This window comes from Carassius auratus, linkage group LG28B (genome assembly GCF_003368295.1).
Source record: "Carassius auratus strain Wakin linkage group LG28B, ASM336829v1, whole genome shotgun sequence".
Taxonomy (NCBI): domain Eukaryota; kingdom Metazoa; phylum Chordata; class Actinopteri; order Cypriniformes; family Cyprinidae; genus Carassius; species Carassius auratus.
Window position 1 is genome coordinate 5,544,808 of NC_039293.1, and position 18,615 is coordinate 5,563,422.

The window sequence follows — 18,615 nt, forward strand, 5'->3', positions numbered from 1 at the left end:
TGTGATGATTCTGGCGTTTGTTCTCAGCGATTTTTACTCCTTAATCATATTTTAAGAGTAAACATTTAATCTTAAAGAGTCTTTGGTCTTGAAAACAAACTTTTCATAAATTCAATCTCTCTCTCTCCATATATTTAAGGCTTTAAGGCTTTCTGAAGTACAGCAAAAGCTTGAAATGCTGCGAAAGATCAGATGTTGACTAATCAACTTTAACACAGATGTGGGAGGTTCAATAATCTCAGTCGGGACAGGAGCTGTGGTACTGTGAGTTTAATTCGTCATCGTCAATCTTCATCAGGTGACATTCAAGTAGCAAACATGTAGAGTACAAAATATCAACAAGGTGAACGAGAATGGTCTAATGCCACAAACTAAATCATAACCACTCAAAAAGAACCAGAATCCAACAAATGAGCAAATACGGCGCACAGGATGAGACTGGAGCTGAGGGAGAATGGCAGTGACGGCGTCTCCACAGGAAGCAGTTCAGTCTATTTGACCAGCGGTCTGGTCTTATCATCGTCTCCACACTGCTGCGCTTTATACTTCTTCACTTCTGCCATGTATGAAGTCCAGGCGTCTCCCTTCCCAGCCTCCACCTGCATCCACACACATTCATGAGAAGCACTGAACTGATCACAAGTGACAATAAAACACATTTATAATGTCCTGACCGATCTCTCTTTCAAATAAATGCTGCTCTTTTGAACTTTTTATTCATCAAAGAACCCTGAGAAATGAAATGCATCACTGATAATAATCAGATGTGGGGTTTTTCAGCAGTGAATCAGTATATTAGAATGATTTCTGAAGACCGTTACTGGAGCAGTGAGTGCTTCACAACAGAAAACAATTATATGCAAGAATATATGATTGAATTATTTGTATGAATTCATAGTCGGAAACTGACTTCAGAAAAGTTTCAATGGCTTTTGCTTTCCATCTTTTTTCGGTGAAATTCGTAATAAAGCAGTTAATGGCTGAAGTGTTAGAATTTTATTAATAAATAAATAAAAAGTCAAAACTTCACTTAAACATGATTTTTTTTGTCTGTGTAAAATCTGTCCATCTTTATATTTCAATGTTTATGCATAATATGCTGCTATTTTTATTTCTTGCTTTTAGTCATAAAACTTGGTCAAATGATTTCAGTGTGTGCCTCAGTACTTCACTTAATAATCTAGCACATCTGCACAATGCCGTGTATAACAGTCTCTTCTGATATTCATTATTTAGGAGATTTAAGTCTCTTAAATCTCAGTCCCTCAATTCATGTTGGAGGCCCCTGATGTGTATATCTAGATTAATCTACGGTTTGAATCTCCACACAGCGTCATAATGAGTTACTGATGGTTGTTGTGCTGCTGGGTGTCGGTCTCTCACCTCGGAGTCGGGCTTCTGTTTCTTGGCCACCATCCCGGTCTTGAGGGCGAGTCTCGCGCCTCCTCTCCGCTTGCCCACCTGAGATAGACAGGACACACTGACAGCGTTACACGGGCTTCAGAAGCGACAGTGACCCGAATCTACTCACTGACACCCCTCTCTCTCTGTATGTGTGTGTGTGTGACCGCTGCTGCTCTTACAAAGCTCGCGCTCAGCGGCTTCCTGTCCGGCGGCGCGGCGGAGCTCCTCGTCTTGTCCTCCTCTTCCTCTCCCTCTCTTTCTCTCTTCCTCCTCTCCTCCTCCTCCATCTTCTTCTTGAACAGCTCCATGAAGCTGCCGTCGTTGGCGAAGGCGTTGGCCGCTCTGGGCGCCCCGTGCGCCGGGCTGCTGCCGCCGGACTCCCCGCTGCTGCTGCTGGAGGACTGCTGAGGAGGAGGAGGGTGATGATGAAGATGGCGGTGAGGTTTGTCGGATTTATGCTGCTTTTTCTCCATCGTTTTACCGTTCGGTGAAATAATACATAAAGCCTTTACTCTCACTCCTGCGGTGTTTTGATTTCTGCGAGGATTTGCCGTTTAATGAAGAGTTAAATGTATTTGTTTTAAACGCGTAATAAAGGTGAAAACGAAAGAATAATACCCTAGTTTGCGTTGTTACGGGATCGTAAAGTGTCGCGACGAAACAAAAACACCGTCGGCGACACAAAGAGAGCGCGCGATTATCGAGCCGCGGGTCCGTGTGTGTTTATGATCGCGGAGCGGCCGGATTGTGCGGTGAATCGGCAGGTTTTCGGTGTTTTATCCCGATGTTTTTAGCACAGGTTTGTTGTGCTTTAGCATCGCTCCGCCATACTGCACTTCCTCTGCAGTCAGCGCCGAGCCTCGAGCCCGCGAGAGACGCGCCACCGCCGCCTGCAGGCCGGAGGAAGAACCGCAGCGCGGCGCCGTGCACTAACACAGTTATTGACATGAACCTGTTTTTATACAGTCTATGATATGAACGCGCTTTAGAGGCTTTTAGTCTTTAATTCACTGCGTTACTTGCCGCTGACTCATAATTATTTACGAAATTCAGTAGCAATTTCGAAGTGAAAATTACTTATAACAACCTTTTTTATTGTGAAGTTATTTCACGTATTTCATAGCTTTAATGTCCATGAAAACATGTTTTTAAAAAAATCACAGAAGAAACACAATGGTTATTTAATCCAAAAAGTATTTAATCTAGTTAATAGATTAAATTACTTGTTCAGGGAAAAAAGTTAAAAGTGTAATTACATTAGAATAATTACAAATATTTAATAAAATAAATACAATCTGATTTGAATAAAATACATGTAGATAAAATTAAAATGATCTGATACAGTACTATTAATGATAAAATTAGGTTAGACTATCTCATCTTATTGAATTTAATTAAATAAAATAATTGAAAATGATTAAAATAAACGATTAAAATAGTTTTTTTAAATATAATTTAGATTAAAATTATTCAAGAAAACAGTTCAGTGATATAAATGATAAAATAAGATCATCTCATTTAGCTGAATTGCATTAAAATACTATTTTTTTTTAAATTAAAACTAATAAACAATTTGATTTCAAGAAAACATTGGGGGAAAAAAAAGTAATATAAAGTGCTTTCAATAACACATCTAACAGTACCATAGTAAGAATATAATTCAACATAATAGTAACTAATTTCCAAATTATATTTTACACATTTATTGTATACATCTTTCACAGTAATGCAGTCTTTTACACGTTAGCAATCCTGCATGATCATGATTATATTTTGAATCATTAAACAGTCATTAGTATTTTTATAACTTAATTTTCCAGCAAATATTTCAAAACATGGAGTGACGGACTACACATCTAACAATAAATGAACGTAATTATTTGACTGCTAATTTATCAGACTTATTCAGTATTTCAAGAACTGATTTGTGGATCAGGTTTTTTATCGATCCATTTCTGACTGGCGCCTCATCATTTATTGCACATAACACAAAAGCACACACACAGACTCAGCTCTGATATTTTGTACCTAGAACCTCTTTTATTGTAGTGCAAAGAGAAGAACAGTGAGAGACTAAAGTGATTCATTTCCGTACCGACCCCATCAGTCCAGACTCAGAGCGAACGAAGAAAACACGGTGAGAAACACACAAACAACTCATAAACACAGCACTGTGACAAACTCTGGAGAGTGAAGAACGAATGAAGCTCAGCGTCTGGACCGATGAGGACCAGAACACAGTGTTCACAGTCAGTAGTGTTTCTGCCTCAATAAATACCAGCGACAGACTTTGGTGACATTACATCAAAAAAAAAAAAAAAAAAAAGGTCAAGCAGCATCCGGTGGAAACTTCCATGATTAGTGTCATTAAAACACAGCAGCTCTCTGGAAAACTCATTATAAAAGCACTTGATTTGTTCGTGGCATTAAGGGCTTCCAGCATTCAGCAGATGATCGACGGATGGCAGAAGGCACCGGGGGTGTAAAGTGCGCTCACATGCACCCTAACCCTGATCAACACCCAAATCTACAGTAAAAAGACATCATTAAAAGAAGAAAAGGTTGATCTACTTCATTAAACGCAGTGGTTTCTGAAGCTAATTAACACTAAACTAAAACTCAACTACACACTGACGTTCACATCAACTAAAAAAACAAAAAAAAACAGCAAACTTAATCTAAAAGACAATGATAAAAGACAGCAGGCCGATGACAGACAGACGGATAGAGGAGGTGTGAGCGGTCTATCTGGGCTGCAGGCGGGACAGGCCTCTGCGGGCTTGTGTCCACTGTCTCTGCTGGGCCAGGAAGGACTGAGCCGGAGCAGAACCGGGTCCTGATCTCTCTCCGGCCACCTTCTGATGAAGAGCCATCCCCTGAGACACACAGAGACAGAGATCAACTCCAGTCCACTACTAAACCACCTCAACTCGGCCCGCAGCGTGACCAGGTGCATGGAAAACAGGTTTTTTTTTTTTTCAAAATTCTCTTTTTTTTTTTTTCAAGTTTTATTTATTTTTTTATTTTCTGGATTCCATTTTAATGGTTGAATACAATCTTTAGTGATCAAAAAGCGTGTCCAATTAATAATGAGATGTAATTACAGTTTATTAAATGCTTCACAAACATTCCATTTTTAGAGCCCTATGAAATGTGTTCTGTTCTACCCCAAATTCTTTTTTTTCCTTTTTTTTTTTTTAAAGTGGAATTCAATTTTAGTAACACAAAAAAAAAAAAAAAAAAAAAAAAATCTAATCATACTTAGTTATACCGAATTTCATTACAATTTTTTCTAAGTTTAACAAACTAATCTTATGGAAATGTTTCTTCCCCCTGAATTCATTGCTTTTCATTTTCATGTTTCTGGAATCTGTCCTAAATGTTCATTAACTAAAAAGCATGTCTAAATCAAGTGAATTTAGAAAAATTTATCATTTAAATTAATAGTTTTTACCAAAATAGAGCCCTGTGAAATGCTTTATTTTTCAGTAATTTTGTGTCGTCTTGTTTTAAAGTTTTTCATGGATTTAGTACAACTATATATTTTTATGAAAAAAAAAATGGTGTTAATCAAATGAAAGCATAAAAACTATTTACCGTATTTTCCGGACAATAAGTCGCACTTTTTTTTCATAGTTTGGCTGGTCCTGCAACTTATAGTCAGGTGGGACTTATCAAAATTAATTTGACATGAACCAAGAGAAATGAACTAAGAGAAAAGAACCAAGAGAAAACATTACCGTCTCCAGCTGCCAGAGGGCGCTCTATGCTGCTCAGTTCTCCTGTAGTGTACACTGAAGACACAGAGCGCCCTCTCGTGGCTGGAGACGGTAATGTTTTCTCTTGGTTCTTGGTTCTAAATAAATGCAACTTATAGTCCAGTGCGATTTGTGTTTTTTTTCCTCATCATGACGTATTTTTGGACTGATGCGACATACTCAGGTGCGACTTATAGTCCGAAAAATACGGTATATATTTTTTTACTTACAAAAATGGTGTTAATCAAACGAAAGTATAAAAACCATTTAGTTAATCTTTTAAAATGTATTCAAATTAAAATTTTACAATTTATTTTCTTTTTGGAAAACAAAAAACTATTGAAATCAAACCTAGGAAAAAGAAAAAAAATTCCTTAAAAATCCATTTTCAGTATCTTATGTTTACTACTTTCTAAAATCATGCCACAGATCGATATAAAACATAGTAATAACAATAAGAAAGCTCTGCTAGTATTCTTTGTGCTCTGAAGGGTTTCCTGCAGCATGTGGTTCCTCACCATGTTGTACCAGGCTGAGATGATGAGCTTCTCCTCCTGGTCGTGTCTGGAGCGCGTCCTCTCGAAATCATGCTACACACACACAGAGACGAGCGTGAGATCATCATCACATTAACAGCAGTCTGTCTCTCTCTGTGTGTGTGTGTGTGTGTGTGTGTGTCTGACCTCCAGGTGCTGGATCTTCCTGTCCTTCTCCGTCAGCTGGTTCTTCAGCACCTGAACCTCAGCAGGAGGAGCGCTGGACTTCTGCTTGGGGTCCAGGGTCTTTATGACCTGAAACACACACACACACACACACACACACACACACCTGGCGATCAGGGAGACACGAGCAGGACTCTTCTCTCACTACACGGCACTATCTGTCTGAAGTCTGTACTGACGGTGCGAGCCTTCTCCACGTATCTCTTGTATCGCTCCTCCATCCGTCTCATGTCTTCATCCTTCTTCTTCAGGATCTCCTGCAGCTCGTCGATCTTCTTCGACACTGACACACACACACACAGATTTTTGAAAGATTCATGAATATTTACAGATTTTATTCAGAAATCTTAATCATCACCGTAATCTTTGGTACTTCATCTGATGAGTAGCTTGCAGTTTGATGAACTAGCTTCAGAGTAGCTTGTTGTGTGTCTGTGAGCTAAATCAATAAAGGAGTCATCAGAATGACCTTTGACCTGCGGCTGGTCGTGTGTGGACTCACTGTTACTGTCCGCATGCGGCTCCAGATCATCAATCACCTCCCGCTTCCTCTGCAGGTCAGAATGAGCCTCGTGGAGCTTCTCTCTGATCACACACACACACACACACACACACACACACACACACACACACACGCACACACACACACACACACACACACACAGTTAACACAACATGTGATGAGGACGCAGGCTCAGAGAGGACAGACGGAGACACACACTCACAGATGCTCCTCCAGCTTCTTCTTCAACAGAGACGACTGTCAGGGAAGAGAAACAGAGCAGTGAGACGCTGACCGATCACACAAAGACACTGATGATCACAGCACATTAACAAGCAGTGTCCAATCAGAAAGCAGACGGGCCGGGGGCGGTACTTACAATGACCTGAGGCGGCAGACGATTGGTCGATTAGGAGAGGTGGGTGGATAAAAACAGACGAGCAGGCGTTAATTTCAGCACCGCAAACAAAACCGTTACAGATCTCACACATCAACCAACCAGAGAGAGACACTGTGTGGTTTAACATCAGATCACATGATCAGGTCAGTCATATTAAATCAATCAATCAGATGGAAATCACTCAGCCGCTGCTGTCTGAGGAGATACGCCTCCCAATCCACTTCATTTTTCATTGTTAATGCTACTAATTTTAAACAATACTTCCATTTGACTGGATGTTATTATGATATTATTGATTAATATTATTCAGCTGCGCCCGCACTGACTTCATCTTCTCATGTCAAATCATTCACGTGGTGAAGCAAGTTATTACTCTCAGAAGAAAAGATAAAGATTAATCATTTTAAGACTGATGTCATTCATCAATACATCAGCAGTAAGAGCAGAGATGATTCGGTCTTAGAGACAGCAGCACTGAATGGAGAGATTTGAGCTCAGACACAATCATGACGTGAGGAATCAGTTTTCAGTGTGTGTGTGTGTGTGTTACTGACGTCCTCTGTCTTGCTGTCCTGCTCCTGTAAAGCTCTCTGCAGCTCCTCCACCTGAGCGCTCAGCTCGGAGATCTGCTGCTGACTCAACCTGACACACACACACACACACAGAGAGAGAGAGAGAGAGCGTCACACTCCGTACACTGATGTACCTGACACACACACACACACACAGACCGGTTCTGCGTCTCGAGTGTGTTCTGGCTGCGCTGTGAATCCTCCAGCTGCGTCTGAAGCTCCTCCAGTCTGTGTCTGTACGACTCCTCCTGAACACACAGCGTCTTGTTCTCCTGCTGCAGACGCACAACCGTGTCCCTGAAACACACACACACACGTCAGACTCATCTCATCTACACAAACAAGTACCAATGATCATGTGACTCTGAAGACTGGAGTAATGATGCTGGAATAACACATTCACAACGTTAATATAACGCTAGTGTGTGTGATTAGTATTCAATGTTGATACTGCTCAAATGTTTTACTAGTAAAGTCCAGAAACACTACAAGCTACTACTAAATATAATCAGCACCAGATTAGTTTATGTAATTTATCAAACTTATTTTAATTGCCAAGCTACCATTACTCATTAATTTAGTGAACTGAATAACAAACACTGAAAGATGCATAACACATACAACCTTTTTTAATACAAATACAACACGAACAAAATAATTTCAAAGTGGGTAGTTAATAATGTAAATGCTCAAGCGATGGATTAAGACTAGTGCTCACCTGAGCTCTGTGGGCATGATCTCTGCTGCCAGGCTGCCGACCGCTCCTGATTCAGTGCTCAGAGAATCTACAGACACACAGGGAGAGAGCTGATTGGCTGAGTGTGTGTGAGAGGGCGGGGCTTATGTTACAGACACAAGGGAGAGAGCTGATTGGCTGAGTGTGTGAGAGAGGGCGGGGCTTATGTCTCTGTCTGTAGATGCAGGGTGTGTGACCTGTTAAGCACTGCTGCTGGACCTGAGCACATCTCAGCTCTTCATTCGTCTCTCTGAGCGTGTCACGCTCACATATCAGCTTCTGTAGCACACACACACACACACACACACACAGGGTCATTAATGCTCAGTCACAGAGACCCTCTGATGTGATGTGAGGGATCAGTCTGGTACCTCTCTCTCCTTCAGAAGCGTCTCGTATTTGTCGCTGAGGTTCTTGTACTCAAACTGCCATTTCTCAGCTTTCATGGCCTCGTCCGAGTGTTTGGCGCTCATCTCATGAGCCTGAGGAACACAAACAACCATCAGTCATTCATCTGGACTAAAGGGTTCCTTCTTTGTGATCTTTTTGGTAATGAGAACGGGGTCATTTAAAAAGCGATGTGAACAACAGTTTCTGGGATCTTGATTTAGTGTCTAGTTCTCTAGTGATACACTAGTGTCAGCTCGTGTGTTGACGGGAGCAGTGTAAGCAGTGTAAGCAGCACTTCTTCACCTGTCTCTTGTAGGTATCGAGCTGCGAGCGGATGGCGTTCGCTCGGCGCTGCTCCTCCTCCAGCTCACAGGTGCGCTGCATGTAGACGTGGTTCCTCTCCTCCAGCAGACGCACCTGTCTGCGCAGGTCGCCCAGATCCTCCAGCTTGCGCTTGTACGTCTCCACCATGGCCTCCAGTCGACTCACGCGGTCAGACGAGTGCCTGCAGCAGGAAACAGCAGTGATGAACACAGGGAGAGCGTATCACACAGCAGGCAGCGAGGCGTCTGGCGTCTCGGACCTGAGGATGTCCATCTCGTCTTTGAGGGACTGGGCCTCCTGAGCGAGGCTGGTGAGCTCCTCGTTCCTCAGCTGCAGGTCCGTCACCTCTCGCTCCAGAGCATCTGCTCGCAAACGCAGGTCGTCTCGACTGCTCTCCAGCCTGAAACACATCAGACGCTTCAGAACAAGAAAAGACACTTCTGCATCTGAACTCTTCAGATATTAACATAACAGTGCAGATATATAATACTACACTTCTTGTTGTATTTCTATGCACAGACATATACAAAATTTAAGTAAACATTAAATCAAATTAATTTTATTTATATTATTATATTAATATTATACAACGTAAATTATATTATATTTATTTTCAATTACTGATGAATAATATTAATTTATAGCACAATATAGAAATAGCACTATTATATTAATAAAATTCTACATAAATACCCTACGATAATATTACAATTATTTATATAATATTATAAAAGTTATACAATTTTGTATTTGTAAGAATGGATATAGCCAGAATTCAATTACATAATAAAATTGTATTCATAATACAATATAGAAATAATATTATCATATATTATTAATTTAAATCACAAATATAATGCTATAATATTCTAATTATTTACAATATAACATACAAATATTTTATTTATAAAATTATATCTGCAGAATTCAAAGTAATTATTTAGGATCTGAAATTTATTAATAATTATATGATTATTATATTGATATAATACCATGTAAATTATAACTATAATATTGAAAAGTTTACAATTATCATATTATTTAATATAATAATACACATAAAACTATATTACAATCATTACATATTTTACTTGTATGAATGGAAAACCAAAAGCGAATTATAATGACTATAAAATATATAATACAGAAATTATATTAAAATTATGACAACCATAATAATAAAAATAATAAAATTTTGTATATGTATATTTTCATTTAAATATTCAAGTTTTTTTTTACACTTCTCACTGTCCAGACCACAGAGGCCTACGAATGAGATCTGGAGCCTCAGTGTGATTAAAGCCTGAGTGAGCAGGCCCTGTGGTGGAGCTGCGCGAGGGGCCTCCCACCTGTAGCTCTCCTCCTGCAGCTGCTCCATCTGACTCTGCAGCAGCAGCAGCTTCTTGTTGGTGATGGTGGAGGAGACGTCGGGCGTCTCGCAGTGATTGAGACGCTCCCGCAGAGACTGAAGCTCCACCTGCAGCGAGGACTTCTCCTCCATCAGAACAGACACCTGAATCACACACAAACCTCTCTTATTACTCAAGCCAGCCTTGCTGCTTTAATCTCCATCGTTCAGTTCAGCGCTCACCTGCTGCTGCAGCTCTCGGCAGCGGTGTGTGTAGTCTCTATTGTCCGTCTCTTCACTCAGAAAATAATACTTCCTGGACTGAGGAGCAACAGGCCGAGAAAAGGTGAGATAACACAGAAAACCCAAACCCATCGGATCCCAAACCCCACACACTCACCTGACTGTCGAAATCCCCGTACGTCTCTGGAGTTCCTGCCTCCACGGGCTCTTTGGTGAGCAGCTGAGACACAAACACAGAGAGAGCTTCATTAGATCAACAGCACAGCGGTCACATGCTCAGTCTGCTGCTCTTTACAGATCTACACACGGCCTTCTGGGAGAACAGAGACACGCTTTCACACACATCAGTGGAGAGACCGTCTTCCTCATCGTTTGAATGGAGGAAGTTACAGAGAAATAAACATTTGAATAAAGCCCAAAACTACTTCACATTCACTTCCTCCACGGGCACTTCTTATGTATTTTGGAGCATGTGTGCAAATAAAAAAATATTCTCAGAAGGTCCTTGAAAACCCTACAAAATTCAGTTTTATGAAATGTAATGTCATATGTCTAATGTTTTTTTTTTATTTGATCACAAATACAGAAAAAAAAAACAGTAATATTTTGGAATATCATTACAAATTCTAATACTGGTTTCCTATTTTACATAATTATATATTTAATATATAACTTTAAAATATAATTTATTTCTGTGATTAAAAGCTGTATTTTCAGCATCATTACTCCAGTCTTCATGTTTCTTTGATTCATTAAAGGAATCAACAGTTAAAAACTGTACAGCATATAGATTTAAGTTTTTGTTTACATTACATTTATTATGTTGATATAAATACACACACATGCATGTTTATATTTTAGAGAAACAGGTTATGTTTATATATTAAATATATTATATAATAATAATAATAATATATTGTATTTCTAACGCACTTTTCTTAGACTTTTTAAAGTGTATATAAAAAAAAAAAGATTTTAAATTGCAATAATATTTCAAATTATATATTTTTTCTCTATTTTTGATCAAATAAATGCAGCCTTGGTGAACATAAGAAACTTATAAAAAATAAAAACTTTACAACTTTTAAGTGGCAACATATCTTAAATGGTATAACATTATGTAAATTATATAATAAGTAAATAGAGGATATGATGTAAGAGTGAATATTTTAAGCGCCATGTCTTCTAGTGTTGCATTCGTCAATGAAAATTATGACTAAATATTGACTATAAATCCTGTGACGAAAACGAGACGCAACGTAAATGCTGGTCATGTGATGATGACCTATTAAATGTATAATGCAATATAGTTGAATAAAGACGAGACTAAATGTGGTTTATAAAATAAAAACTATGCTAAAATTATTCAGCAGTATTTGTGTTTCCTGTCTCTCACTTCAGGGGCCTGTGCAGACGCAGGTGACATCACTTCCTCAAGCCCCACTCATGGCATTAATTAGAAGACGACTACAAACAAAGTTAAGTCTGACACAGAGAAAGGGACCGATGTGTGTACTTCTAACATGTTTGGTCGGTAAAACAAATGTTGTAAATTTAAATCAGAGCGTCTTCCAAGTCTGGAATGGATGTATTCTTGAGTCTATAAGGTAACAAGTATATAACCCTTGTTTGAAATGGGTTTGGCTAAAAGAAAACTTTGGTTTCATCTATACTACTAGCTACTTATACTATATTGACTGGTTAAATAGAATTACATTAGAGATTAAAATAAAATTTTCATTGACTTAAACTAGACTAAAATGTCATCAGCTTTCGTCGACTAAAACTAGATTAATATAGTCATGGATAATTCTGACTAAAATAAGATTAAAACACTCAGAATTTTAGTCGACTGAAACTTGACTTAAAAAAAAAAAAAGTATAAAGAGTATGAATGTGTCTAAAACTAGTAAAAACTAAAATGACAGCTTCACACAGAGACTAGACTAAAACTAAAATTAAAACAGGCCAAAATAACGTACCTTTCAAAATAAGAGTCATTTTGGGCTCGTTTCAATTATAAGTCCAGCATTACGCATAACGTTTTTTTTTTCTCATGGTAATTAATGGTATTTTGGCATTTAATATAATTGTATATAAATAAACATATAAACAAAGAATGTAGCTTAAAGCTAAATATTTAAAACCCCAGTACAGATTTTCCATTCTGCATGCAAATTTCTCCTTTCATCCCTTTACTGAGGAAAATCTTACATTACTTGCTCAATTTTCTCTGCATTCTATATATATATATACTCCTAAATTTTCAACTTCGCAGCACAAGTGCTTCTTGTGAAATGAGTGTGTAATGTGTGTTTTGCACCTCTTGTATAGCCGCCATCACCACATGCTGCACTGATTCCTCCAGAGTCATGATCTGCTGGATGTGCTCTGATACAGAAAACAAAATCATACAGTTATGACATTTAGGCTGATGCTTAATTAACAGACTCCACCCAAAAACTACTGTTACAGATAAATTATTCTCAAGTCATTTTGAAATACATACACCTAATGAAGTCATGCTTTTACACTGAACCAGGACAGAGTTAGAATTATTTAAATTATTAATTATATTTTATTAAAATATTTAAAATAAATTATTCACACTGTATATTGTACAATATTTTATAATCTAATTTATTATTTTATTTTTAATGATTTAGGTATATTTATTGATATATCACAATTTCATTTATTATGATTAATAATGCTTCACTGAATAATTGTATTTTATATTATACAAAACCCTGAAGACTTTAACAGGCAGAAAGCTTCACGTGTGTTTCTCATTACTTGTAACCATCATCAGGTTACAGAATGTTTCGGATCATGACTGATCATGTGACCAGGGCTTGTGATCTCCTGTGTACCTTGTTTCTGATCGCAGCTGACGGCGCAGCCCAGAACCAGCTGAAGCAGACGACCCAGTTCAGTCACGTCCCCCATCTCACCGATCAGACACACGTCAGGAACGTGCTCGTCAGACACCTGCTGACTCAACACCTGACACACACACACACAATACGCTACTAGCTTTTAACAGCCTCAATAACGGTTAACACAGCTAAACACTTCAACAGAGAACACAAATGTATACATATACACACAAATATACGCACGTCTGTGTATGTATTCATAGACATGTGTACAATGGGTCTGTGTTTACTTAGCATCACTGATATACTACTAAACAGTTTCGATTCGATTTTATTTTCTCCGTTCAATTTTAGTGTTTTAATATAATGTGTTTGTCGTTAATATTTGTAAAATGTATCTATATAGCATTTATTAATTCATTTGTATTTATGCTTTATTTTATATAGTTTATGTTCTTGATTTTTTATGATGTACTACTACAGTTCATAAATTTTGAACTATTTCATTTTTGTATTTTGCCTTTTCGCTTTCATTTTAAGTAAATTTGTTGTGCATTTTCTGTTAGCAATTTCTATTAGTTTATTTAATGTCTTTATAGCATTTATTCGTTTTATTCATTTTGTGGCACAAATCCAAAAATACTACTGGTCTTAATGTGTATCAGTCACTCCTATCTTCCTTCTCTGTTAATGTCTTCACTGCTCAAAGGACATACTACTAGGGGTGTGACGGTTAGTATATAACCGTGAGACCGGCGGTAATAGTTGAACACCGTCATTAGAACTCTATAACCGCCAAAACCGTGTCATTAAAATATTTTTTATTTTGTATTTTAATAAATAAAAAGCAAATATAGCAGACAATGATAACCGTGACATGGAAGCACCAGCGCTAATTGACTCTACGGCAGATCCACTACCCCCCCCCCTCCCCCCCGACGGTTATGTTATGAACCGTCACATTTGACTCACGTCATAACCGTCATCACCAATTCTGAAACCGGCACACCCCTACATACTACCAAAACAAAATTAACAAATAGTCTAACTCTCGCATGCCTTTTAAAAGATTTTCCTTGTTCCTTTGTCCTCCTCCTCCTACTCCCGCTTCATCTCTAATAACTTACGACTTTGCCATGTTTTTCATTAATAAAATGAAAAATATCAGTGCACAATTTTCCACACCACAATCCGTCAAGCTCATATCACCAGCAAACTTACACTCATTTACATCCTTCTCTTCACTCTCTGAGGCAGAACTCTCAAAACTCATCCTTTCTAATCACCCTATTACTTTTCTGCTTGATCCTATTTCATCTCATCTCCTTCAAGCCATTTCTCCTGCAGTTATACCTGCACTCACTCACATCATCAACACTTCCCTCCACACTGGTGTTTTTCCCTCATCATTTAGACAGGCTCGTATAACTCCACTACTTAAGAAACCCACCCTCAACCCAATCTCTTTTAGAGAACTACAGACCAGTTTCCCTTCTTCCTTTCATTGCAAAAACACTTGAACGAGCTGTGTTCAACCAAGTCTCTACATTTCTCACACACAACAACCTCCTTGACAGCAACCAATCTGGCTTCAGAAGTGGACATTCAACTGAGACGGCCTTGCTCTCAGTTGTTGAAGCTCTAAGTCTGGCAAGAGCAGAATCCAAATCTTCAGTACTTATCCTGCTTGATCTGTCCACTGCTTTTGACATGGTTAACCACCAGATCCTCCTATCAATCCTACTGACAAAGGGCATCTCAGGAACCACACTTCAATGGTTTGAGTCTTACCTATCAGATAGGTCCTTCAAAGTATCTTGGAGAGGTCTAACATCTAACTACTGGGGTGCCTCAGGGCTCAGTTCTTGGACCACTTCTCTTCTCTGTCTACATGGCATTATTAGGTTCTGTCATTCAGAAACATGGCTTTTCATACCACTGCTATGCTGATGACACTCAACTCTACCTCTCAACAGTAGCTACTCACATCTCAGCTTGTCTAACTCAACCGCGGCAGCAAGATAAATTTTTAATGAGCCAAAAAGAATACACGTCACACCTCTGTTTATCAGTTTGCACTGGCTACCAATAGCTGCTCGCTTAAAATTCAAGGCATTAATGTTTGCCTACAAAACCACCACTGAATCTACAACACTTTACCTAAATTCATTACTTCATACTTATGTGCCTCTAGAAACTTGCATTCTGCAAGTGAACGTTGCTTGATTGTGCCATCCCAAAGAAGCACAAAGTCACTTTTACAGACTTTTAAATTAAATGTTCCCTCCTGGTCCCCTCCTTTTCTATTCTATTGGTTTTCTTTTTATTTATTATATTTTATTATTTAAAAGCCCTTGCTACATGTTCTGCATTTAACCTAACTAAGACTTGTTATAGCACTTGCATATAATTGCTGTTTTGTTGTTTTTGATTGCTTCCACTGTCCTCATTTGTAAGTAGCTTTGGATAAAAGTGGTCTGCTAAATGACTAAATGTGAATGTAATTTATTTATGTGGGTTTTAAAAAAAAATGGTATTCATTTATTCGTTTATGTAGTTTTAGTTCAATATTCAAAGTAAAATAAACAAATTTGAGAAATGTTGCCTTGCCATTATTTCATTATTCTTCATTTTTTTCTATTTTATTCACATGGTTAATTATTTATTGTAGTATTTAAATTTAAAATCCCAAAAATTTGAAACAATTTAACAATGTCTAAATATTTAATGGAAACATTTTATACTATATTTACTGTATAAAAGGACATATTTTATCCTTAACTTGTTATTCAAATATGGTTCAAAGGTACGAAAGGAAAGCAGCTTTTGATAGACTTCACACAAAATCATAACTTACATCATGATAATACTCCATCATGCTCTGAAGGATCTTCTTGAGGTTGCTGACCTGTCAGAGCAAATGTATTTACTCAGACCCATGAACATCCTGTATACTGTACAGAAAAGATCTTTATTAGAAAGAAATCGAATAAAACTAAAGTACCTTCAGCCTCCAGTTTGTGCCGCCATCCTCTTTTATCCTGCTGAGCCACGTCTCATTAAACCAGGATGAATCTCTGACAGAAACAGAACAGAAATGCTCAGAGCTAACACAACTGATCATGCATCATGAAGGAAAAGGTCTGTCAGTGGTCTCCAGGGTCAGTGAATGAGAAGTATTCATAATCAGCTGTCATTTTTTACATGCATGTGTGCTGGTGGCTTAACAGTGTTTCAGACATCCAGTGCATCTGTCAGATCAGCTTTCACATGAATAGTTGACGTTCCTTCATAAACATTGTAGAAAGTCAAACTCACATTTTATTGAGCACATGTGCGATGGCCACACCGCTGGTCAGCTCATGTTTGCTCGTGCATGACGGCACCTGAAACGACTGCAGCTGAAACACAGAAGGAGACAGAGAATGACAAATACAGACATGGAAAGTGTATACAAAAACAGTTTAAAACTTGTGTTGTTTAGCGTCCAAGACACCTTTTAGAAAAATAAATAAATAATAAAAATAAGATTCAAACAAATAAATAAAGACAACGATAGTAAAAACAAACTTTCATACCGACTTTGATATATTCGACAAAGTAATATCTATATACGGAGTAATTGTTAGGAAAATCAAAGACTGTCAATGGAGAATCATAATTTATCTATTATTTTGGTACATATATAGCAGGTCTCAAAAGTGAGATCAAAAACAATAAGTTTACTTTTTCGGGCATTTTTGTTGTTTTATTCGAGGAGGGTATATTGATTTAATCGGAGGTTGTGTTGTTTTGAACTCTTATAATCAGTCTAAACTCATTTCAGGACCTTTGGTCAGTTACATAATGAGTTTAGCACACCAAACACACAAATACAGAGCTGTATAAAGCACTAATAAACTCGCCTGACTGATATACGAGCGAATGATAAACAGAAAACGGCGATTAATTGATTAAAATCATAAACTGGGTGAAATGTGAGATTCCACCTGCTGCTAACAGGCTAGCGCGCTAAACACAAACAGACGACAACTGCTTCATTCTCAGTCAATACAGACGGACACTCTTTAAATATCAGTTGTATTGAAGGGAACGGGTTTGTATCTTACCCAGATGAATAAAGAGTCACTCAGTTGGTGTTTATTGAGGCTCATGGTGACGGTTTGAGCTGCTACACACACTAGCAGCGCTGCTAAATGCGCGCACACGAACTGAACTGACGCGTCACCGACGCACTTGTCTTCGCCGCGAGAACTTTAGTAGCCATAGCAACACAGCGACGCGCTCGCGGCATATTTAAATTAAATATACGTTAATAATCAACGTATTTAAATCACATTTACATATGTAATTTACAAAAATATTAGTTTATCCAAAAGTTACAATTCCGTAATTTACTCACAAGTTTCAAACCTGTATAAACTCCTTTCTTCTGTTGAACATAAAAGAAGATATTCTGAAGAATGTTGATGACCAAACAGGTTCCCGGTAGCCTTCGACTTACATTTGTGTTTTTATCCATAATATGGAAGTCAAAGGACTTATTATTATTATTATGCTACATATTATTATTATGCTACATTTTCAAAATATATATTACCTTGCATTTTGTTGCAATTAAGTTAATAAGTTCTGTATACAGCGGTTTATACATGTAGAGAATTGGTTAAAATGACAAAATAAATAAATACATGCAAAAAAAAATTAATTTTAATTTAATTTTTTTTAATTAAACCAGTGTGACGCAGATCTGTTGTGTGATCACTAGATGGCAGAATCCAACAGTCAAAGTCAACAGTGTTAAGTTTTTTTTTTTTGTCATTATTATTATTTTTATTGAGCAGAACCAATATAAAACAGTATACAAGAATGTACATAAAACAATTGATTAATTAATCAAAAAATATTTATTCGTGAAAAATAAGAAAGTCTTATTTGCTTTTTTTAATTATTTTATAACTAAAACAGTGTACAAAAATAATACCACCATCAACATAAAAATGTTAGACAACAATAACAAAAATAAATAAATAAATAAAATAAAGAAGAAAAAGCGGGGTGTTTAATACACTACAAACTTGGTACTTAAACTTGGACTTCCACGTCAATAAATATTCTTTGCTTTTTTATTAACAATGTTCTCAAAAGTGGTGCTGTAATCCTTAGTCTTTTAAAGAAAATTAATGAAATTTGACGTGGATCCTGACCATTTCTTCTGAAGTATGTGACATTTTCCCAAAATAATAAAAAGTTGTAGGCTGCAAGTAAAGGAAAATGATTATTGTTACTTTCATTGGAATAATCCATAAATATATCAAAATTATTCAATTTAAATAT

The 18,615-nt window shown here is 37.5% G+C and overlaps 2 protein-coding genes across 3 annotated transcripts; both read right to left on the reverse strand.

The window, feature by feature from the left end:
* Positions 1 to 255: 255 nt before the first annotated feature.
* On the reverse strand, positions 256 to 2,281 carry LOC113067846 (telomerase RNA component interacting RNase). The gene is made up of 3 exons (XM_026240334.1): positions 1,584 to 2,281; positions 1,384 to 1,461; positions 256 to 599 (listed from the first exon to the last, which is right to left on the reverse strand). Exons 1-3 carry the CDS (start codon positions 1,875 to 1,877, stop codon positions 492 to 494), a joined length of 480 nt encoding a protein of 159 aa, XP_026096119.1. The 5' UTR covers positions 1,878 to 2,281; the 3' UTR covers positions 256 to 491.
* Positions 2,282 to 3,419: 1,138 nt separating this feature from the next.
* Positions 3,420 to 17,504, reverse strand: LOC113067847 (protein Hook homolog 2-like). 2 transcript variants are annotated; one of them, XM_026240335.1, is made up of 23 exons: positions 17,388 to 17,504; positions 16,597 to 16,679; positions 16,283 to 16,355; positions 16,136 to 16,186; positions 13,273 to 13,405; positions 12,723 to 12,790; positions 10,557 to 10,619; positions 10,400 to 10,477; positions 10,158 to 10,321; positions 9,068 to 9,208; positions 8,788 to 8,989; positions 8,466 to 8,576; positions 8,292 to 8,373; positions 8,077 to 8,143; positions 7,518 to 7,655; positions 7,341 to 7,428; positions 6,766 to 6,771; positions 6,610 to 6,644; positions 6,387 to 6,469; positions 6,064 to 6,167; positions 5,846 to 5,953; positions 5,681 to 5,752; positions 3,420 to 4,280 (listed from the first exon to the last, which is right to left on the reverse strand). In XM_026240335.1, the coding sequence occupies exons 1-23, from the start codon at positions 17,430 to 17,432 to the stop codon at positions 4,149 to 4,151; spliced, it is 2,127 nt and encodes a 708-aa protein (XP_026096120.1). In that variant the 5' UTR covers positions 17,433 to 17,504; the 3' UTR covers positions 3,420 to 4,148. The 2 variants fall into 2 exon arrangements, with proteins under 2 accessions (XP_026096120.1, XP_026096122.1); XM_026240337.1 differs by lacking the exon at positions 6,766 to 6,771.
* Positions 17,505 to 18,615: the final 1,111 nt, after the last annotated feature.

What these genes read in the sequence shown, in the direction of transcription:
- LOC113067846 (XM_026240334.1), bottom strand. Translation starts at nt 1,877, where the DNA reads ATGGAGAAAAAGCAGCATAAATCCGACAAACCTCACCGCCATCTTCAT. An exon ending in AGCCGCTGAGCGCGAGCTTT is followed by an intron (nt 1,462 to 1,583) that starts GTAAGAGCAGCA and finishes TGTCTATCTCAG; the next exon opens with GTGGGCAAGCGGAGAGGAGG. An exon ending in AACAGAAGCCCGACTCCGAG is followed by an intron (nt 600 to 1,383) that starts GTGAGAGACCGA and finishes GTGTGGATGCAG; the next exon opens with GTGGAGGCTGGGAAGGGAGA.
- LOC113067847 (XM_026240335.1), bottom strand. Translation starts at nt 17,432, where the DNA reads ATGAGCCTCAATAAACACCAACTGAGTGACTCTTTATTCATCTGG. An exon ending in GTGACTCTTTATTCATCTGG is followed by an intron (nt 16,680 to 17,387) that starts GTAAGATACAAA and finishes TCTGTGTTTCAG; the next exon opens with CTGCAGTCGTTTCAGGTGCC. An exon ending in GCACAAACTGGAGGCTGAAG is followed by an intron (nt 16,187 to 16,282) that starts GTACTTTAGTTT and finishes TTGCTCTGACAG; the next exon opens with GTCAGCAACCTCAAGAAGAT.